Source organism: Marmota flaviventris, chromosome 15 (assembly GCF_047511675.1).
Source record: "Marmota flaviventris isolate mMarFla1 chromosome 15, mMarFla1.hap1, whole genome shotgun sequence".
In the NCBI taxonomy this organism is placed as follows: Eukaryota; Metazoa; Chordata; class Mammalia; order Rodentia; family Sciuridae; genus Marmota; species Marmota flaviventris.
The window spans coordinates 74,928,902-74,953,666 of NC_092512.1; the positions used below are offsets into that span (position 1 = coordinate 74,928,902).

General features: G+C 38.4%; 1 protein-coding gene across 2 annotated transcripts in view; it reads right to left on the minus strand.

Moving 5' to 3' along the window:
- The window catches only part of Lyn (LYN proto-oncogene, Src family tyrosine kinase), a 121,319-nt gene that overhangs the window by 57,633 nt on the left and 38,921 nt on the right, over window positions 1-24,765 (minus strand). The window contains exon 2 of one of the 2 annotated variants that reach the window (XM_027932791.2): window positions 2,868-2,941. In XM_027932791.2, the coding sequence (XP_027788592.1) occupies window positions 2,868-2,936 (69 nt within the window). In that variant the 5' untranslated portion in view covers window positions 2,937-2,941. Of the gene's footprint in view, window positions 1-2,804; window positions 2,942-24,765 lie in introns of both variants that reach the window. The other variant, XM_027932790.2, reaches the window with a different exon arrangement.

A 24,765-nucleotide genomic window follows, 5' to 3' on the forward strand; every position in this document is an offset into this window, starting at 1 on the left:
TATGAGAGAATATTTGTTAGGAAAAAAATTATGCTTAGCCTTTTCTGCTCATGTTAGTGGGGTATATCATTTTTCTAACAGTAGCAAATGTGGTTTGGATTTGCTGGTTTATTAAGCTGGAAAGAAGAGCAGTACAGAGAGGAAATTCTGGAGAGCAATACCACTGCCTACATGGCTCAGTGAAACCCATCTTCTTTCTAAAAGCTGTCATTCGCCCAGGCTAGCTGGAAGTGATCAGAGCTTGGGTCAGTGAGCTGCTATATGCTCACCTCATTGTAATTCTGCCTTTATCTGATAACACAACCCTCATAATTTTCGCCTAGCTCCAACCCTCCAGCCCCTTACACAGAACTGGGAGGTAGCATTTCTGTATGCTCAATGGTTGTGTAGGGCTTTGGCAAAGCCTCACCTTTTCTCTTGCCTCCTTCTTTCTGCCTAGAAGCAATTGAAGGCTGGAGTCCCAGCAGCCACAGAAACCAAATGCCAGTGACAGTTGAGGGAGATAAGAAAGTGGCTGAGGTCCTGGTGACTTTGCAGAATTGTCACATCATCCCATTTCTATGCTTCCCAGATTTGTTTAAACACAGTCAGGGCTGTCACTAGCAACTTAGAACATGTCCTAACTGATCCAGACTTTCTTGGGATGACCTCAACTCCATCATGAGGACAGATGGCATCCCCTGCCTTTGTACCTGGGAGGTGTATTATTGGGAAGGACTAGTAGTATAAAAGGCCATCTCAATTACAAAAGTTTTTTTCTCACAATGCATGATGAGGCTAAGCAAGGTCTCATGACCTCTTCTAAGGATGGTATATAATAAGGGACTACACTGCAAACCATGTGACGTTTCCATTTCTCTTTGATTAAAGTGATTTCACGGAATGGGACCAAAATGATTTGTACTAAAATTTAAATTTCTGATGAAAGTCAGCCCATAACATCTCTAATTCATTAAGGAGGGAACATGATTCATCAAGGTATCAGAAAATCTGTGGGTCCACGCTATTCTTCAAGAATTTCAAGAAATTTTACACTGATTTGTCAGTCATTTTGATTTGCATAATTAGCAAACAGGATCTAGTTCATATGATTTAGAGGAAATAATTAGGTAAGAAACTAAGTAGTTCCGAAAGTAGCAAGCTGATTGGAAAATATCAGACGTGTTAATGTACAAACATTTTAATATACTTTTTTAAATGGGGTCTTGTTATGTTGTCCTGCAGACTGGTCTTGAACTCAAGGGTTCAAGTGATTCCCTCTACATTCTGAGTAGTTGAGACCACAGGGCATATGCCACCAGCCCTTTCGAATACACTTTTTCTAAGACTAAAACACATATATGCAACTCTTACACCATTGCCCTAGATCTTTCCTTAAAATAGCTATTCTTAGAGTACTGGAGAATCACATCAATTCCATCTCACCCCCCTCATCAAACTCCCCTTGCAATCAATTCATGGCGAGCATTTTGGCACACCTGGCAAGGCTGAGAGTGTTATTTATGGCCATGGAATGAGGCCAAAAGAACTGGCTCATGAAGTGAGGGCATCTGTGACCACAGAAGGCAAGGACTAAAATACTTATGGTATACATGAGGGAATTGAAAGATTTCAAACATGTTTACTACTTCTGCTTTCTAACTTGATTTTAATTTCCCTGACTCTGAACAAGAGGAGAAAATGGGCATGTAATTTTGTATGAGTCTACCCTGCTTTTCTGAATAAAAGACATATTCATTCATCATTTAAAAATAAAACAGACCAAAAAATTGTGAGTTTTAAAGCATATAAATTCTGCAGCAGTTAGTGCCAGAAACAAACAGATCCTTTTTATGAGAGTTGTGGAGTCTATAAGAAAACTATTTGTAACTCCAATTCCTCATTTTATTTTCTGTTAATCACATTTATGTAATATATAGTCCTATATCACTACACACTTATGTAGTATGTTCTTAAATTTTATATGTATGTTTATATATCACTAAATTATTAAAGCTACTAATAATCTTATACCATTTGAGTAAATTTATTTTCTAAATGTAATTTTACATAATACATGTTAATTTATCTATCCAGAAAACATACGATAACTTAATAGTATTATATAGTCATTCTTCATTTCCACTACTTTTTAAAAAAATATTTCTTTTTTAGTTTTAGGTGCACACAATACCTTTATTTTATTTTTAATGTGGTGCTGAGGATTGAACCCAGTGCCTCACGCATGCCAGGTGAGCACTCTTACCACTGAGCCACAACCCCAGCCCTTCACTGCTTTTTAACTAACTCTGACTTATCAGTGTCAATGATGAGGCAGAATTAGATGAGCTTCTCTTAATCCTTTAATTCATTATAACAAATCATGATTCTTTTAATATCTATACTCTTCTGAATCAGTTGGATAAAATGTGATACACCAAAAGACATGAGCACCTACTTTAGCTTCTGACTTGAATCCAGAATTTTCTTGTGCTTCCACGCCACTCTGCTGATCTTGTTACCTATCCTCAGTCATACAGCCTATATATGTATTGGGGTCTCTTCACCAATGATATAAAAGTTGTTTTTCCTCTACATATAAAAATGTGGTTAAAGGCCTGTTTATTGCCCATTAAGTGGCCTGGTCATCTCTAAAGGTTTACACATTCTTCAAAGGATTAAGTCACAAAGCACATCAAAAATTATCTGAGGCCCAAGAAATCAATGTGATTTTTTTTGCATGCACATATCACAGATTGGGGTTAAAATTATGCAGCCATGCTTGGATCCTGCTGTGGGAATTCTCCCTGAGACTATCTACTTACTGGCCTTTGCTGTTTATTGGACGTTGGATCTCTCACATAAATAGTTCGGTCAGTATTACGTACTGGTTGAGTCTTCAAATCTATTCCATCGTCATTCAGATTGTCTTTCCTTTTTGATTTTATACATCCCATATTTCCTGTCAGAATAGAAAAGCAAGGACATTATTTTACCATTCCAGAACTGGCTTCCAAAATCTCTTCGCTAAAGCAGAATAAAAGGAAGTACTTTTCTTCTTCATCATACTTAGATTAATATACTCAAATGTGGACACTGTTCGCAAATGGGTTTGCTTGCTCATTCATTTATTCGTTCATTCAAAAATATTTATTGAACATCAATGTTTTATCAGCCAGACATAATTCCTCCTCTAAATAGGCTCATAGTCTCGTGGCAAAAATGTGTAAATTCGAATTATGGCACAATGGGGTGGGTCAATGACAGAGGATGCACAAGACCTAAGAGAGGACACGTAATTCAGATAAGAGGAAAAGCACCCGGTCTGGGAAGCTTCCCGAAGGAAATGATCTGTGTTGGGAGGGATGTTGGCCAGTTGAAAGGTCAGCAGAGGGTTTCCAGGAAGAACAAACTTCACATGCAACTACGGTAGCCTCAACATAGCGTGACCCCTTCAAACTGGTTCAACAAAATTACACCTTTAGTCCTGGACTGAGCAGGAAGGCCAGGGCTGGAGAGGAGGCACATGCTGGTACAGTGCATTTTTATCCTGAAGACAAGTGGCATATGCCATCTATATTGTAGCATGCAAGGTGAAGGTGAGAGGGCTTGAGATTTCAAGGCAGGTGTGAGTAAGAGTTAGAGTATATAGAGCCTGGCTCCAGCTGAATGTGGCTTAGGACCCAGGAAGATGGTGGTGGCCTTCCCCAAGGCTGAAAATAAAAGAGACAGGTATGGTAGAAAAGATGCTTGTACGAACATCTGGATGATCAAGTCTAAATTATGTTGTGTGCATGTCTGAATATGGCATAATGAATTCCACTGTTACATATAATGATAATACACCAATTTAAAAAAAAAGATATCTGAGCCTAGAAACCAGCTGACAAATGACATAGTTATGGCACTGAAAGCCAGGATTGAGACGGGACTCTGGAGTAAAAGCCATCCCAGTGAGTGGAGGGCTTTTGTTGACCCATGCAGAATGACATTGCCATGCTTCTGACATAAAAAGCTGTTCATTGCTTCATTTACTTAATTCTAGGATGGGCAGAGTACTCCACAGAGCACTCTGGATACTGAGAAGATTTGGAACATTTGAACCAGGTGACTCTTGCCTTAGAGCATACCTTTGAAACTACACTTTAAAAGCAAAATCATCTCCATTAGAAGGTCCTACAGAGCAGTGATTCCCACAGAATAGATTCACTGGACACATTCTAGAAAACTATTCTGGGGTCCAGTGGGGCCACGGTTCTCTCTGTGTAATTCTGGAATGCTGCCAAAGTTTGAGGCCAGGTGCTAGAACTTCAGAGGAGAGCAAGATGACTGAGTTTGGGGGAAAGGCCGTGTGAGTCAGACAGTACCTCACGGGGAAGGAATTGTGCTAAGAAACCTCCAGAGCTCCTCTCAGAACTCGGCCCCACTCCCCTTGGCTGCCAGGGGCCTAGCTCTCACATTGTCCTGCAGGATTCCCGCTGGTCTGGGAACTTGGACTTGTTTATCATTTCATTAGCTGGGGGACAACCCTCTGAAGGACAGCCACACCTCTTTCTGAAACTAGCGAGCTGTAGTTCCCAAAATAAAGGGGAAGCAAGTACTTCTTTAATTCAAAACAGCACATTTTTTTCGCCTCATAGGCTAAAGTTTCTGAGATGGAGATGCAGCAAGTGGAGCAGAGATCTCTAGAACTAACTTACAGTTTGCAGGAAATACAGGGGAGAGAGGAATACGATGATCAGAAAAATCCAGAATCTGCTGTATTCTCAAGACAACTAGCCACCCGGGACACTTCTACTAGAAAGGAAAGGGGGCAGGACTATTCCATATTAAAAGAGACTAGAGGGCTGGGTGTGTAGCTCAGTGAGACAGCGCTTGCCTAATGTGTGCCAGGACCTGGGTTCAATCCCCAGCACTGAAGGAAAAGGAGGAGAAGGAGAAAAAGCTACAGGAACACTATGCGAATTTTAACTGAATCCTGGGAGAACAGGGGGATCTAAAATGCACAACCAGGATAATTGGGGAAATTCAGTTGATTTCAGCATGACACTAGGGGATTGTTGTTAGACTTTACAAATGTGATAATGGTACTGTGGATACAAAGGAGAATGTCCACATCTTTGGAGATGTAGGCGGAGATGAGCAGGAGTAAGGGTTAAGGTCTCTGTGACTTTCAACACTTCAGCCACAATGAAAAGGGGCAGATGTGTCCAAATATTTGAAAACTGCTCAACCTAGGGAAAGGGCATATTTTTTCATCTTTTGCTATAGATCTGAAATTTTCAAAGTTAAATATTGGATGGGAGAAAATAAGTGGATATTACGAACAACTATACAAAAACCATTTTAAAAAAATTTAGAAAATGCTTAGAATTTTGGTGTGCGTACATGAAGTCAGGAGACGTCATCAGAGAAGTTTGTTACCAGGCATTCTTTATGTGGCCTGCCATACAGTGTGGGCTTCATTTTAGCAGGAAGCCACAGAGAATTCTCTGAGCAGGAATGACGTGTGGAGAACTCTGCTTCTGAGAGAGAATTCTGCAAGAAGGTGAGCACAGGCTAGCAGGGGGGAATCTATCCCCAGAGGCCAAAGAAATCCAGAAAAAGACAAGATGGCCAGTTGTCTGAGGGCGGTGACCTTGAGAAGAGGCAGGGTGAAGGCAAAAAGCAAGTGGATGTGGGCGGGTGTCAACCCAGGGCACCATATCAAGAGATTGTCATTTGCTTATGCTTATTTTACGTATTTCCCTCTCACCATGGATAATTGAGAACCAAATTACATCTTGTAGATTTTCAAAACTGAAAACGCCACTCCATATGGAGAGTTAGCATGGTCTCATGGCTCGGAGCCAGCCTCTGCTCACTCCTGCTGATACCGAGCTGTGTCTGGCGCCTTGCAGTTCAGAAAGACACCTCCAAGAGCACCTCCTATGACATGGCAATCAGCATGCCAAATTCTGACCAGGTCTTGCAATTCCTTATACTGGGCAAAGGGACCAGAAAATACAGTCTGCTCTTGACAAAAACTTGAAAGTGGTACTACACATTTCCAAGAGATATGAACTACACTATACAATGATTTGCACCTTAGTATTTTCTAATTAAACATTCAGAATGGGCTGAGCATCTCTTTTAATCCTTGAGAAAACCCTGTGCCCAAGGTATTACTGTGCTCACTTTACAGGATAGTAAACTGAGCCTCAGAAAGGTTAAATGACTGGCCCAGAGATACAGCTGGTAAGCGCTGGAACTGGGCCTCACTCAAACTACTTTGGTCAAAAACCTAATACAGCTGGGTGTGGGAGTGTACCCTTGTAGTCTCAGTGACTTTGGAGGCTAAGAAAGAAGGATCACAAGTTTGAGGTCAGCCTCAGCAACTCACCAAGATCCTTAGCAACTTAACGAGACCCTGTTTCAAAGTTTTTAAGAAAGGGCTGGGGATGTAGCTCAGTGGTAAAGCACCCCAGGTGTGATCCCCAGAACAAAAATTTAAAAATTAAATAAAATCTAATATGCAGGCTAATTTCCACAAACTGTGCTTTTACATTTTGTCATATGATGACTGTTTTGAAACTCATGTTTCATTAACAATGCTAAATACAGGCATTATTTTCATAGCCTGCCTCCTGCTCAGAAGGATATGAAATGCTTTACCACAAAGGAATCAATAACAAGGTTAATAAAATGAAAACAGAAAACCAGAGCCAATGAAAAGAGGAGAATGCAAACGTGGTTACACTGTGGGTAACAGATCTGGTGTAACTGAACTGCACATTTGCCCTGAATTGCTGGCAGGAAGGGCCAGGGGGGCAGCGTGAGTCACTGCAGGCGAGAGGAAATGGACCAGGCTCCTCACTGAGAACTGTGTCCCCAATAAAAGTTCTAAGTTGCATTTAATGGACTTAAAAGTGCTGTGGATGATACTGTTGGTAATGTTTCCCCCCCAGTACCATTTTTAACTGTAAATAAAAGGCGTGTTTAATATGAAGAAACTTGGTTAAAAATAGTCATACTCACTAAGGGTTTGATATGCAAATACAACTCTTGAGATGTTTCTTGCAAAAGCTCAACTGCATGGTTTAAGGGACAGAGACCAACACCCACAGAAAATGGGAGCCAGCTAGTAGCTGCCATGTCCCTGGGCTCAATCTCCAGTGCAAAAAAAAAGGAAGGAAGGAAAGAAGGAAGGAAAAAAAATGGGAGACTGGTGACTTTTCTTTGCAAAAATTTCTCTCATGGGGAAAAATATCCAATAGGGGTGGCTCATCCTCATTTAAGGGCCTTAGTCTATTAAAAGAGTGATTAAAAAAAAATGGTACCAAGGAGTTGTAGTCTGGGATAACAACTACAACTCCTTGGTACCATTCTACAGCCTCAGGTAAGATCTGCACAAATGCCTAATGGCGCCTAATATTCAAAGGAACAACTGTGCATCTGGATTCTGCTTCTGGGAACCTGTTCTGTAGCCACAGTGTAAAAGGCACCAGAATATTCACACTAATATTGTTTATATTATAAACAGGGTCCATCCAAATATTCACCAACAGGGGATCTTTCATGAAATTAGGGCAAACTGACAAGTCTTCCTACCTACATCTATTCACCTCTTTGTCTGTCACACGAAGATTTTTCAATTATATACCACTTATCTTAGCAGACCTTAAAGGAATCAAAACTAGGAAATTGGATGCCACTTTCCCCCCATGAAATCTGACTATTTCAGACTTCTCTTCTTATGAATCCTACAATATTTTTCTATAATTGGTCCACATATTCCTAAATCTTAAAATTTTAAGGAAGTTAATTACTCTGGGCACAGTGGTGAATGCCTATAATCCCTCCTGAAGCAGGAAGATCTCAAGGTGGAGACCAGCCTCAGTAACTCAGCTGCTCTTAAAAAAGAAAGAGGTGCTGGGGCTGGGGCTCAGAGGTAGAGCGCTCACATACCATGCGTGAGGCACCGGGTTCGATCCTCAGCACCACATAAAAATAAAATCAAGATATTGTGTCCACCTATAACTAAAAAATAAATATTAAAAAAAATTAAAAAGTAAGAGGACTGGGGATATAGCTCAGTGGTAAAGGGCCCCTGTGTTCAATCCCTAAGAACCCTCCCTCTCCAAATTTTTTTTTAATTTTGAAAAAGGAAATTACTAGGATTTGACCCCTGATGATTTATACATCTTGCCTTTATGAAGAGCTATAACATACACTGTGTTGGTACCACGTTTTGTTTTTATTGTAACTTATACATTTTCTGCCTTTATTCCAGCACCCACCAAAAAGAAACTAAAATCTCTTTGTTTTCTTTGCCACAAATTCCTACACTGAATGCTTTAATGGAGTTAAGTTTTCCCAACAAGAAGTGAATTACTCATCCAAAGGCTCCTTGGGGGCTCTGAAGTCTGATCTTCTCTCTCCTGACCTTGCAATAGCAACTGGTCACTCACCTAAAGCAAACAGAGTAACCACAATCATCAATGAGGGTGTGTAAATGATGGGCTCAGGAGGGAGAAAAGAGATGAATAAGAAGCTACCTCTTTTGTGCCTGGCATTTCATAGACAAGGAAAGCAAAGCCCAAAGAGGACTCTGAACCAGGTAATCCAGGTGTCTGGGAGAACTGAATCTTGGCCCTCCTGGCTTCAAAGCTGCACTTCTTTATCCACCCAAGTCTTCGCCTCTCTGTGGGGTGAGATTCATCTCCAACAGTTTCCTAATTAAGGAGCTTAGAAAGATAAGAGGAAGAAGAGGAAGCCCAAGGAAACAGAGATGGGGGTACCTATCTCAAACCAAACTTGATCTTGAACTTCAAAGGCAGGTTCAAGTTGATGGAAGGGTCATTGATAGGAATTCAACCCTGTAACAGTGTCCTCCAGTTCTCACACTTGCATTCCAGGATTAAGTCTGTAGCTCAGGAGATTCACCTTTGCCCATCAACATAGAAACCCTTAGACATGCGCCAATTGCTTTCCTTCTTACTTCACTTTCAGAAATGAGACTCCAATAAGAGAAACAAAGTCCATGAAAGAATTAGCTTTCTCCCAGCTACCGATTAAAACCACAGGGGTCAGACTGAGATCGAGAACCTCAGCCCACCCCTTCTCCTAACCCTAAAATTGCAAAGCACTTCTTGACTTATAAGAAGTGAGAAAGCAGAGTGAAGAAGTGTGGGAAGAGTATTGGGACTGAACCTGCATCCAGTGTGTCTGCCAGTCCCACCACTTTAACTTATTAGGGGTCAAATGGAAAAGGGGATGGTGGTGTGGGAAGTGGCTTCAAGTATATGCAGCAGAGGTATGGGGTGCATATCCCTAGACACAAGAGGGAGGTCAGAGGCTGTGTGAGGCTCCCTTCCCTCAGCCTGCGGAAGGTTTTTTTGGGGGGGAGGGGGGATCTAGAAGTTTTTCAGTGTCCATATAACACTACCCCAAAACAACAGAGCCCTGTGCAATCTCTGCAACTAGTTACAGCCAGGACCAACCCAGTGAGACCACAGATGAGCATGGAATGTGAGGGGAATCTGTGGCTTCTCTCCCCAAACAGCGAAAGAGCAGCTCTGTCCCTACAATGTTGTCATGAAGCTAAGTGATGAAGGAGAAATGTGAAGGATTGAGCTCTGTCTTAAAGAAATGGAATCATGTGGGAAGCAGTCTATTTCAACCAGAAATAGCAAAACCCTATTGGCAATTGAGGGAGGTCCCCCCCGCCTGCTATTCAGAGGACTGTGTGTATTTGTTTTGCTGTTTTCCAAAATTGTGCTGTAGTATATAAATTCGGCCAGATCACTACACATAAAATGCAGTGGGTACTAGAATTAGATAGTAGTGATGGTATTCAACATTAAGAACATACTAAACACCCACCACTGAATTGAATATTTTGAAATGGTGAGTTTTACAGCATATGGACTTTATCAATAAAAAATTAATCTTTAAAATGCCATCCACCCTAAAGACGAGAGACATGTAAAGTTTGTTTCCTCTTTATTTTTACTTCTTTTAAACAATGCCAAATATATGCAATTAACAAATAAAGATTATATATATATATATATATATATATATATATATATATATATTTTCAATGGTTTCCTCTTTATTTTCTTTATGCCTTTGCACTCCAAATCTTGCACATTTTCATTTATGTCTGCAGGTATCTGCTTTGAAGCCACTTCTTTATTTTCTGCCATAAGAGATGTAGCACAGCCACAAGAAGATCCAAGGGTTGCGGAGCTATGATGTGACTGGTTAGCACAAATTACATACGGCTAACTTGTTGCTGAGATATTCTGAAATAATGACTCATAAAACAGCAAATTGTCCATATCAGAACCTTACTATAGCACTAGGTACAGTTTTTTTTTTTTTTTAATCACAGCATTTACTAGAATAGGTCCAGAAAAGAACTGTAAAACATTTAATGAAGTATATAAAGACAAATGCCTGGGAGCTGAGTGTCTATACAGTGAAGCTGAGAGTAATTTGTCTCTGGCCTGGAAGGGACAGACAGGATAAGTAGGAATCAGGAAGTAGGAATCAGGAAGTCACGCTGTTGCATCCAGCCTGACAGTCCTATAACTATAGACAAACCACTCTCTTTTCTGGACTCTTAATTTCCTCACCATAAAATGAAATTGCTGGGCTTGGTACAGGAGGGCAAATGATATAATCTTTAAAGTGACAATACACATTAAAGTTCTTCAGAATGTATGCCCTTCTTAACACACCACCAACACTTCTAGGAGTAAATTGTTTCTAAGAAAATTACTTTACACTCAAAGCTCTGTATAAAAGGATACCTATGTGAGACTATTTTAAATACCATACAGAAAAAGGCATGCTGGTCACTAGTTATATAAGTGCAGATCAGCTCTCAAACTTCACTAAAAGCCAGTTCTCTTGGGGTTTTGGTTTGTATGTTGATCAATTCACCAAAATTTGTACCTTTTAACCATCTGTGAGGTTTATATAATTTCATATTAGATGCAATTGTTTTAACAGCATACGTTTATAATGGCTTGTATCAGTTGGAGTTGTTTTAATAGCATGAGTAATAATTCTTATCAGTTCATGTGAGATATGGTTATTTCTGTAGTTTATTTGTTTCTTACCTTACCCACCCTTACATTTTTAGGACTTTAATTTTAATCTTTTCCACTTGGTGGCATATTTTTTAGCACATTTGAGTTCAAGTGTTCTGCTTCTTTCTGATCTTGATCTGCATGTCCTCACTCCCTCCCCACACCTCAGAATGGTTCTATCCTTAATATCAAATGCTTTTGCAAACAGCTGCCAAAATAACACATCCTAATTTCTCCTTCTTACAAACTAAATTTTAAGCATGTCATGTGTTGGGAATACATTGATCATTTCCTTTTTCTCTTTGATACTTCCAATTTTAAATTTAAACATAAACTTAATTTTTTTTTTTTTTACTGCAGAAGCAAACATCAGTGCTGACATGCCATTTGAAGAAATAGCATTAGGATATGAAAATGATAGAATTTCTTAAAAAATAGAAACAATATTCAAGTAGTTAAAAGAAATAAGTTCACTAGTAAACTGGAACATTCGATAAACCATAAAATTGTCCTTCAGATTTTGAAAAATTTATCCACAGCATGATTCTGCAATACTAAAGAATAATGTGTTTCAATTAAAATACTTTACAAATATATTTGTTGACATAAAAAGATTCACAGTAAATTTAAGTAAAAAAAAGATGAAAACAGTATACATGTGTATATGTTTGCCACATATATATGTGAATATATATGAAATAATACCATTTTTGTGACAGGGAAAAAGGTATAAATCTGTACGGTAAAATGTCTAGAAATAAATATGCCCAAATATGATCATTTTTATCTATAGGTAATGGGACTACAGATATTTGTGTTTTTGTTTTTCCAAATTTCTAAATTTTCCCATCATAAGTATGTGAACTTAAAGTCCCTTAGGTCTTGTACTCAGTTCCCCTTATTCTGAAAATGTTAAAATGTTTTCTACTTTTACCATATATATATGAATGTATACAATATATTTTTATTATATAAATATAATATAAACATATACAGGTTGTAAATAAATATAGTATGTGTATACAGAATACAACATATACAATATTATAGCAAGTATAATACATTATGTAATACTATATACATTATACTATATATACTATATAATATAGAAAAATTTTGTGATATATAAAACATGTAATATGTTTATATAATACACACACATACACATAACACACACAAACACACATATATATATATAACTTACACAAAAATGAAAAACATGTTTTAAAACTTTTAAACAAGAGGACCTGAATTCATGGCCCAAGGCCTTTCAAACTCTGATAGTCTGTGGGAGTAAGGAACTTAGAGAAGGTGCAGCTGGAGTCAGAATTTAAAAGAAAATAAAACGTCAATCATGAAGATTCTCACTAGGTGTAAGGAAAACCTCTGAACATCCAAGAGATGAGCCTGAGTATGCTCTGGATAATAGGTGAGCATCTCAAAGGGGGACCAGATAGAAGAAACAGGCCACCATGCAAAGATCTTGTAAGAGTAGTGAGCTGAGAGACAGAGAGGGAGCTAGGAGGTTGCAGTGAATCAAGCCACAGAAGTAGTCAGAGGGACCTCCTATAAGAGAGGAGAACTGTCAACAAGTCCATGATAGTTCTAGGTGCCAGTTACCCAGGATTAATGTGCAGGATAAAGCCCCTACTACATGGCCCATCCTGTTACATAATACTTAGTTGAGCAATGTCAAGCAGAGGAAGACAAGAGTGGATTGCTGAAACAAGTGAGTTTCTTTTCTCTTCTCTCTCTCTCTCTCTCTCTCTCTCTCTCTCTCTCTCTTTGGCTTTGTTTCTCTTAACAATAAAAGGGAACACTATGAAAACAAGATGAGCTCATGGAAACTTATGCATGATAGGGAAACAGGCCATTTAAAGGACATGAAGGGGAAATCAGAAGCAGAACCTAAATATATACAACCAAGAAGACTTACTAAACATCAACTTTGGTTCCAGACTCAGGCTTTTATGACCAAAAATCTGGCCATTTATGTTCAGCAATATATATAATTACATATTTATGTCTCACTTTAAAAATTAGAGCATGTTAAGTAAATGCATGTAACATAATAGAAACTATTACGAATTCAGGAATAAGTGAAACTAAGCTCAAAACACCTAACCAATTGCTGCATATTAGATCATACCATAAATTTCTGCACAATTGTAGAGGTAGATAGCAAATCTATTAAAGTCCAGCTTATGTAAAGTTTAGCTTATCTAGAAGCCAATGCAGAGAGGAAACCCCGTCCGTGGATATAAATAAATAATGCTTCTCAACAAAGAGCTTTTAGAACCTCAGTATTATTAACATTCCAGCCAGAAAATTATATGTTGTGGGGGCTGCCCAGGATATTTAGCAGAATCTTAACTCCTCATCCCACCCTCCTACCCTCACTACAACTTATGACAACCAAAAATGTCTCTACTCATTGCCAAATGTCCACTGATAAAAGCTGCATGGGTAGGCATGGGAATTGAACCCAGGAGTGCTATACCACTGAGCTATGCCCCCAGCACTGTTTATTTTATTTTGAGACACGGTCTTGCTAAGTTACTCAGGCTGGCCTTGAACTTGCAATCCTCCTACCTTGGCTCCTGGGTAGTTGATATAACACACAAGTACCACTGCACCAGGTTAATCCTGATGCTTTAATTGTTAGTAAAAACCTCAAATATTCATATGCTGTTACAGATTGAGGCAGAACAATATTTTTTCTTAGTTGTCAATGAAAAATAGATTTAATATCCCATTATAAAATGTAAGAGACATAATCAGAAATTACGCCTAATTAGGTGCCTACCACTCAGCCTGGACACAGACAGACACTAAGTCACACACGCAGACTGCTGCCTGTTAAAACAGACCCAGGAACTTTTTATAAGGAAGTCATCATCTGGACAGTTTACTTAAATATAAACTATTCTCACAAGATAAAGATGAAAGCAATAGGAGAAATGATCTATCCTATCTCTCACAAGAGAACTAAGGGTCAAATCATGATTAGGTACTAGTAGAGTTTATTTTCACTGAAAACAACAAAAACTTATTTAAAAGGATATTGCGAACAGAATAGAGAGCCCAGAAATAGAACCACAAGTATATAATCAACATATCTTTGGCAACGGAGCAAAGGTAATTCAACAAACAAAGGACAGTCTTTTCAACAAATAGTGCTGGAACAGTTGAGCATCCACATTCAAAAAAGTAATAACAATGATTATGATGATAATCTAGGTCCAGATCTGACACCATTCACAATCACAGACCTAAATTTAAAATGCACAACTATAAGATTCTTAGAAGATAACACTAGAGAAGAGCTAGATGACCATTGGTTTAGTAACAACTTTTTAGATACAACATCAAAAGCATGATCTACAAAAGAAAAAAAATTAAGTTGGACTTCATTAAAATTAAAACTGCTCAGCAAGGACTGGGGTTGTGGTTCAATGGTAGAGCACTTGCCTAGCATGTGTGAGGCACTGGGTTCAATTCTCAGCATCACATATAAATGAATAAATAAAATAAGTAAATAAATAATAAATAAATAAATAGAATAAAAGTACATCAACAACATACTGCTCAGCAAAAGACACTACTAAGAAAATTAAAAGATAACTTGGAAATCTTCATAAAAAATCTTTATAAAATATCTGTCTAATAAAGTACTGGTATAGAAAATATACAGAAAACTCTTTAAAAATCATTAATAAAAAAACAAACAACCCAATTGTTAAAAATGGGCCAAGGACCTTAACAGATACTAAGTATATGAAAAGATTCTCCATATCATATGTTATCAGGGAACTGCCAATTAAAACAACAACGAGACTCCTACACACATATTAGAACGGCAAAAATCCAATACTAACAACACCAAATATTGCCAAAGATGCAGAGTAACAGGAATCCTCATTCATTGCTAGGGACAAATAGAACTGTCCAGCCACTTTGGAAGACAATTTTAAAGTTTCTTTAAAAATTAAACACACTCTTACCACAGGACACAGCAATTGTGACCTATACAGGGGCATCTATAGTAGCTTTATTCATAGTTGCCAAATCATGTAACCAACCAAGATATCCTTCAATAGATGAATACATAAATAAATTGTGGTACATGCAGACAATGGTGGAAAACAACAACAACGCTTACTAAAGAAATTAAAGAAGACCTTAGAAGATAGAAAGATCTCTCCTGTTCTTGAAGAGGCAGAATTAACATTGTCAAAATGACCATACTACCAAAAGCACTATATAGATTTAATGCAATTCCAATCAAAATCTCAATGACATTCCTCATAGAAATAGAAAAAGCATTCATGAAATTCATCTGGAAAAATAAAAGACCCAGAATAGCCAAAGGAATCCCTAGCAAGAAGAGTGAAGCAGGTGGCATCACTATACCAGACCTTAAACTATACTACAGAGCAACAGTAACAAAAAAGCATGGTATTGGCACTAAAATGGACTTGTAGATCAATGGTACAGCATAGAGGGCACAGAGACAAACACACATCAATACAGTTATCCCAAGTTAGACAAAGGTGCCCCAAACATATATTGGAGAGAAGATAGCCTCTTCAACAAATGGTGCTGGGAAAACTGGAAATCCATATACAGCAAAATAAAATTAAACTCCTATTTCTCACCATGAACAAAACTCAACTCGAAGTGGATCAAAGACTTAGGAATTAATCCAGAAACCTGAACCTAATAGAAGAAAAAGTAGGCCCAAATCTTCATTGTGTCGGATTAGGCCCTGAATTCCTTAATAAGACTCCTATAGTGCAAGATATAAAATCAAGAACCAATAAATGGGATGGAGTCAAACTAAAAAGCTTCTTCTCAGCAAAAGAAACAATCAATGAGGTGAACAGAGAGCCTACAGAAAGGGAGCAAATTTTTACCACATGCACATGAGATAGAGCACTAATCTCTAGGGTATATAAAGAACTCAAAAATCTTAACACCAAAAAAACAAATAACCCAATCAATAAATAGGCCAAGAACCTGAACATACACTTCTCAGGAGAAGATATACAATCAATCAACAGGTATAAGAAAAAATGTCCAACATTTCTAGCAATTATAGAAATGCAAATCAAAACTACTCTAAGATCTCATCTCCCTCCAGTCAAAATGGCAGCTATTAGGAATACAAACAGCAATAAGTGTTGGTGAGGATGTGGGGAAAAAGGCACACTCATACATTGCTGGTGGGACTTCAAATTGGTGCAACCACTCTGGAAAGCAGTATGGAGATTCCTCAGAAAACTGGGAATAGAACCACTATTTGACCTAGCTATCCCACTTCTTGGTCTATATCCAAAGGACTTAAAAAAAAAAAAAAAAAAAACATACTACAAGGACACAGCCACATCAACGTTTACAGCAGCACAATTCACAATAGCTAAATTGAGGGACCAAATTAGATGTCCCTCAGTAGATGAATGGATAAAGAAAATGTGGTATATATACAGAACGGAATATTACTCAGCAATAAAAGAGAATAAAATTGTGGCATTTAGAGGTAAATGAATGGAGTTGGAGGATATTATGCTAAGTGAAGTAAGCCAATCCCCCAAAACTAAAGGATGAATGTTTTCTCTGATACATAGATGCTGATCCATAATGGGGGTGGAGGGGAACATGGGAGGAATGAAGGAACTTTAGATAGGGCAAAGGGGAGGAGGGGAAGGAAGGGGGTATGGGGGTAGGAAAGATGATGGAATGAGATGAACATCATCACCCTAAGTATGAATACATAATTGGTGTGACTCTACTTTGTGTACAACCAGAGACATGAAAAATTATGCTCTATATGTGTACTATGAATTGAAATGCCATGTATAACAAATTAGAATAAATAAATACATTTTTAAAAATGAGCTATACAGCTGTAAGAAGAAGGAACCTTAAATACATATTACTAAGTGGAGGAAACCAATCTGAAAATGCTACATACAGTATGATTCCAAGTATAAGATATTCTGGAAAAGGCAAAACTATGGAGGTGATAAAAAGATGAATGGTTACCAGGGGTTTTGGAGGAGAAATGAACAGACAAAACAGATTTTAGGGTACTGAAACTATTCTGTATGACACTGCAATAATCAATACATATTATTAAGCACTTGTTAAAATCCATAGAATATATAAGACAAAGAGTGAACCATACTGAAACTGTGGACTTTATTTAATGATAATATATCAACATTGGCTCATCAGTTGTAACAAATAGACCACACTTAATGCAAGATGTTAATAATATGAAAAATTGGGGTTGTGACTCAGAGGAAGAGTGCTTGCTTAGCATGTATGAGGCACCAAGTTCGATCCTGAGCACCACATAAAGATAAAACAAAGATATTGTGTCCACCTACAACTAAAAAAAAAAATAAATGTTTTAAAAAAAAAGGAAAACTGGTTGGTGGGGGAGAAGGGTTGGTGGGAGCTATATGGGAACTCTGTACTATCTGCTCAATTTATTTGTAAATCTAAAACCACTTGTAAAATGTCCATTAATGTTTTAAAAGTGTATTGTGACAGAATAGGTAGCAATCCACATACTTTCAAATTAGTATTTCAGAATATGAATTCTCAATTTTGAAAACACCATTACCTTAAAATATTTTTGCAAGAAAAATTTCACAGCCAGGAGTGGTGGCACATGCCTGCAATCCTAGTGACTCAGGAGGTTGAGACAAGATGGCAAGTTTGAGGCCAGCCTTGGCAACTTAGCAGGGCCCTAAGTAACTTAGCAAGACTCTGTCTCAAAATAAAAAAATAAAAAGGACTGGGGATGTAGCTCAGTGGTAGAGCACCCCTGGGCTCAATCCCTAGTATAAAAAATAAATAAATAAACATATTCACATGATGTGCCTCTTAACTCTCAGTAGTTTTTACAACTATCCAGGATAGGCTGTTACCTGCTTTGCATTAAAAATTATAATTTAAAATACAACAGAAGGCTAGAGATCCCTTGAACCTAGGAGTTCAAAGCCAGCTTTGGCAACATAGCAAGACCCCATGTATTTAAAAAGGAGAAGAAAGAGTAAATATAATAGAATTTCATTAAAACTTCTTGGCTCAACTCCCAAACTTCTACAGTTTTAGCTTGAGGAAGTAACTGGTAAGAGCTGGAAGATCTATTAATGTTTAATGATAAAGTCATTGTTCCCAATACTATGCCCAGAGTATTGACGATAAATGACATGTACAATAAGATTAGGCTTATAAAATAGCAAGGCAAAGTACACCTGATAATATATCCCTGAGTTTACACACACAATATCTCTATAAATTTGCATAGTGAATAGACCTTTATCAACAATTAGTAATCTAATTGAACCACTACTTTTAATATTTTTTATCACCCACACCAAACAAGGCCTCTTGGACTTTTCCAGGATGTGGGAGACAAGACATGCCTACATTGAATAACTTAATTAGGTAAAAATGGGATGGACAGTGAGTACATAAGCTATATAATATCATCCAATGGACTATTTTAGAACTATTAAAATTGACTGTAAAAGTAGTTGGATCTGGTGAGAAAATCTGGGCGGGAGGACAGGAGCCTGCTATTTTACGTTAAAGCTTTTTAGTTGTTTTTATTTTAAAATTATGTGAAAGCTATTGCCTTGAAAGTGATAAGAATCATTTTTAGATGTACTTGGGGGATAGCCCAGTAATAGAGTTTACACTCAGGATGTGCACAATCCTGGGTTTGGTCCCCAGCACCAAAACATTAATTAAATTAATAATATATTAAACACAGAAACTATATATATTTGTATGTTTCAATACATGTATATATTGTGTAATGTAAGAATTTATTTTTGGGGGCTGGGGATGTGGCTCAAGCGGTAGCTCGCTCGCCTGGCATGCGTGCGCCCCGGGTTCGATCCTCAGCACCACATACAAACAAAGATGTTGTATCTGCCGAAAACTAAAAAATAAATATTAAAAAAATTCTCTCTCTCTCTCTCTCTCTCTCTCTCTCTCTCTCTCTCTCTCTTTAAAAAACAAAAATAAAAAAATTTTTAAAAAGAATTTATTTTTTAAGAATGGCTAAAGGAATTACCTAATTAAATTAAAATATTTATAATGTAAGTTTTGCGAAAAGGCTGTTCTATATAAATTATGTTTCCATGAAAACATTTGGAAGGACTCTCAAAATCAAATTAAATTGAAATAAACATTTTAACACATTTATGCTTCCACAGTGGATCCGTTTTTATTTTTCTCTCCTGTGTTTTGAAAGTATCTACAATTAACGGCAAATATTTTACCTTTATGAAAATAAAATCATAAAAGTTGAAAGTCAAACATATCAAGTCAAACTTATCACCCACACCAAACAAGGCCTCTTGGACTTTCCCAGAACCTGGGAGACAAGACATGCCTACAGGTGTCTTTTGGTTCCCTCTGATGTCCTGGCATTAGGCTGGCCTGTTCCCTCTTGTACGAATGGAGCTTATAATTGCACGCATCCTCTGGGGATTGTGCTGGAGTGTAAATGTATTGAAAGAAGCCAAAGGGATAGAACATTCTTCTCTCTCAAGCTTGGCACATACATACATGAGCTGGTGGTAAAGTAGATGGTCAAAGCAAAGCAAATGATTTGAACCTGGGCCAAGGTTCTAAGCACCAAAGAAATGAGGTGGAGGGAGATTTGGAAACCTTTCGGGGACTATGCTGGGAGCCAAAGCCATGGCTTACCAAGTGGCTGACCAGTACAGTGCAGGGCAACGAAGTGACCAAGAGTTCCTTTAATCTCAGGAGTTTAAAGATAGAAAGGAGGAAACTGGAGGACATGGCTGCATCCAAAGCTATTTTCTTCAAAATGGGGATGATCAAGAAGTGACATAAGATTAAGGAGAGAAAAAGAGTTGTTGGTGGACAGGCCTGTACAGTGGTTCTCAAACTGTGTGTGGAGGCATCCCAGGGCACAACAGTGATGTCTCAGGGGAACTCCTGGATCTTCCGTGTTTTCAAGGGAAAGGCAAAGACCTCTATCAGACAGCCTGGGCACTTCTAGCTCAAGGTTGTTCCATTTCGACACTAGATCGTGATATGCCCCTTTCAGCATCATCATATCTTTGTGAAATTGGGTTGACTGTGTTTTCTATGATTAAAAAAAAAAAAAAGGGCAAGTATCACTTGGAAAGCAACATGGAGCAAAAAAGTGCAGGTGGCCATGCCTGGTATGTGTCCCCTATTTGAGAAATATGGAAGGTATACATATCCCATTTGTGAGCAATTGTGGTCATTTAATAATAATATAAAAACATGATTTTTTTTCTTCCCATGTGCATTATTATTTTTTCAAATGTACCATATCATTATACCCAAAACTCACTAAGGTTTGCTGGACCTCATTACTCACTAAATGGAACTTCTTCTGCTTTAGGGTCGCCTTGAAAGCCGTACATTCACAGTGCTGTGAGCAGAGTGCTTGAGAAACCGTGAGCCAGTCATTTTCAAAAATGCGAAGCAGCAGCTAGTGGGTCAGGACGGGGCAGTCGGGCACTGGGGCGTGATGGGTGAGGAGGAAAGGCAGCAGCATGTGGGGTAAAGTGCACCCCAGGAAGGAGAAACAGAGCTCCCCACCACATGACCCACCATCCCCCCCCTCCCCCCGCTTCCATATTGCCTACACCACTGGAGGGAGAAACTATGGATTTTCAAAAAGGATTAATCCTTTAGAAGACAACCCAGTTGGTTTCAAAAACTTTTTTTTTTCCCTTATAAGGGAACACTTTTTAAAAAAGATGCAACACTTGAATTATTTAAGGAAAATGAAGATACAAGTAAACATTTCAAGTGATCATATAATGTTACCATGGAAAATATCAACAGTATAATCAAATACATTATAATTTCATACCTGTGTAATATATCAAATGTTTCAGAAATTCTTAAATTACTTAAACAGCCTGTCAGAAAATTCTGTTGAATTTCCCTTTTTCTCATCGAAAACGTCTTACTTTTCTCATTGTGTTAGTCACTCAAGTCTCAAAACCTCAGTCATCTTTGACAACTCTATGTTACATTTTATTCATTAGAACAAAAACCATCAAGCCCTATCACTTTTGCAATATAATTATGCCTGGTTTCTAGGCTTACAAGAAAGCATACAGCAGAAAAATAGTAAATTTTTATTTTTTCCCTTACTTTGGTCTTCTCTTCCTACTAGACCCCTCCATGATATTAGTTATTAAAAGATCCATCTTAGGATAACTGTTCTGAATGGTTTTGCCTCCTCACTGGACCTGACAGCATCCGTCTTTCCCTACTCTTTGCTACGCTATCATTAAGATTATATTTTCATCAGGTTACTTTCTATTCAAAATTCTTCAAAGGCTGCCTTCTGTCTTTCAGCTGATGAGTTAATACGATGACACACAGATCCAGGCTTTGAGACTATGATGTTTCTTACCCTATACCCTTCCCACCCACTACCCTCTTAGTAGTTGAAGAATAATCTATTTTATCATCTGCCCCTGAGATCAGGGATTTTTGCCAAGTTTGAACACCGTGTTTTGCCAGTACAAGGTATAGTGCTCACACTCAGAAACTTTTACAAACATTTGTTGAATAAAGTGGGATAAATGCTCAATAATCACTAGATGATATTATTATTATTATTATTATTATTATTATTATTATTATTATTATTTTACTATCACCTTTAATACTGTAATAAACACCACTGCCATTGCCAATAGTAGAATATCTCAAATAGTCAACCTGCTACTCCAGCCTCTTACCAACCCTCTGTGCCATCACCTGTGTGGCTTTGTCCTTAAGACTTCTGTCACAGACACTTCTATTAATTAACACAGTAGCCTGTCTAGTCATGTAGGCTCTTCCCATTTAGGCAAGTCCTACCAGTCCCCCCAACTGTAACCCAAACCCGGCCCTGCCTGGTCTCCCACAGTTCACTCTTTCTCTCCCTCTGATTTCTTCTCTCTACGGTCCACCCGGGACTTGAGTCACAAATCCCAAGACAGATCTTATGGTATGATTTTATGTCTGCTATGGAGCTTCGTTAGTCTACTTTCTATTAAAATCCCTGAGACAGTCAACTTATGAGGAAGACAGTTATATTTGGGCTCATGGTTTCAGAGCATCCAGTACGTGGTCTCTTGGCTCAGTCCCCTTCGGGCCTGTGGCAAGGCAAGTATATCATGGCTAGGAGCGTGTGGCAAAGTAAAATATTCACTCAAAGTAGCTAGGAACAGAGAGAGAGAGAGAGAGAGAAAGAGAGAGAGAGAATATGAGAGAGAGACAGAAGGGTGTGTGTGCCTAGAAGTTCTAATAGCTCCTTCAAGGACATGTCCCCAATGTCCCTAAGTGTGCTGGGCACCATCTCCCAATAGCACTATAAGCTGTTGACCAAGCCTTTAACAAATGGGCCTTTGAGGGACACTTACACAAACTAAAGCAGAGCTCTTATCTGTGAACATGTGTACAATTCTCTCTTCTCAACTAGACATAACTCCTGAAGGACAGATACCATCTATTCTACCTCTTTGTAGACCACCCCACTTACACCACCAAAACATGCATGTACCTAATGTGGTTTGGACAGGAGGTAGGCCCAAAAGCTCATGTGTTGGACAATGCAGGAATATTTAGAAAAAGATGCTTAGATTATGAGAGCTGTCATCCAATCAGTGGATTCATTCATTTGATGGATTAATAAGTTGGATGAATGGTTGGGAGTATGCCCTTGAAGAACTATACCTTGTCCCTGGCTCTTTGCACCCTCCTTCCCTCACCTCTCTCTCTGCTTCTTGTGTTTCATGAACTGAGTAGCTTCCTTCTCCCACACCCTTCTGCTCCACCTTAGGCCCAGAGCTATGGAGTTGACCAACCATGGACTGAACCTCTGAAACCACAAGCCAAAATAAACTTTTCTTCCTCTAACTTGTTCTTGTTGGGTATATTGGTCACAGCAATGCAAAGCTGACTAAAACAGTACCAAATCAGCAACAAACACCACTTGCTGAATGAAAGCGAGTTAGAAATTCTATGGACTATATTTTGTGGTCAGCAGCAATTATGTAAGTAGATATATTAGCCACAATCTCCTAGGTTTATAACAAATGATCAATAAACATCAGTTCCCAAAACTATTTTGGTTTCAGACATATCTACACCATCACCCCATATTCACTGAGAATCTATGAGCTTTCAAAAATTTGGTGCTGAAAATCTATCAATTAATTTTTTTTTTTCTTTTCTTAAAGTTGAGTCTCAAAGGACTTTGGAACAGGAGGAAAATTGGACCCAACCTGGTTCTTCTATTTATTAATAGCCATATAAACATCAAGCAGGTTACTTAATCAGACTTCATTTTCCTCCTCTGTAGAATGCAGATAATGCTCCTCTTTCAAGGGCTGCTGTGAGAATTAAATGAAATAGCAGATGTTAAATGCTTTTCTCAAAGCAAGTAAACAATGTGTTACTTACCAATTTCCTTTCCTCTCCCATAAGACAAGGAAGCCAGATTAGAGTGACATTGCCATACTTAAGTGAAGAAAGGCTCCCTCCCGCGACCTTTGGTACAAACAAAATTACTGAAATAAAAATTGCCGCAGAACCTTTGTTGAGTGTGGATTCCGCTAACAACTGCACCACTCCAGAAAATTTCTAATGCACCCCTCCTCATCTCCAGCTCTCTATTCACTTTATTGAAACTGAAGAAGTTCAGATTTCAGATCTTCTCAAACTTTGGCCTCCCTATGATTATTTGGCCCCACAGTTTTAGTGTACGGCCCACACCACATTTGGCAGGAAAATGAGTTCTTCATCTGCAGATATTTCTTTTTCAATTGGCTTTCACGTTTTTTCTCTTTCCACCTCGAGTCATGTTTCATGGAAACAGAAGGGACAAAGAAGGAAAGAATGGGGGACACGGGGCAAAGCCACACAATCCCTTGGTTTTCCCAGGTGGATGGAGAATTACAAAGCAGCCTCTTTTACCCACAAAACCATTTTCCAAGCCTCACACCTCAGTGACTCGACCTGGTTGGCACATCCTCTCTCCCTAGCACCCCGTTGCCTCTTGGATGTCTCCCCAGCTTGCCTCACGCTGAGCAGGAAGAGGACTTGGCCTCTCAGGAGGAAGATTAAGATTTTTCAAGCAGCCTTCAGAGGAGGAAGTTTCTTGTTCCCACGGGCCTGAGTTTTTCTTTTTGTGGGTGTGTTTTCTCTTTTTGAAACCAGGAAGCTAAATTTGCCTAATGGTTAAGCCCAAAAGGATTAGAGATTCTTTCTTCCAGAAACTCACAGCTGTGGTCCATCCTACCCCTTCATGTTAAAATCAGTGCATTTCCAAATTGCCCTAACAGAAGAGAGAATTTTCAGACTTCTCAGTGAAGCCTATTCTAGTCCACTGATATTTTCTTACCCAGAAGGGTTTGCTGGGGATGAAACTCAGGACTTTGTGCACACTAAGCATGCACTTTACCACTAAGCTAAACCACCCCAAATCTATTCCATTACTTTTATGAAAAACACTCTATTACCAGTTCATTTGTACTTATATGTTTTCTATTCTTCTCACCTAAACTCCAAAGCAAACACTAGTCATATCTCAATTTCCTAAAAAGACAAAAATCAAAAAACTTCATTCCCTCCTCCTTTCTTTCTTTTTTTTAAAATATGGGCTCAGACTCTTGCA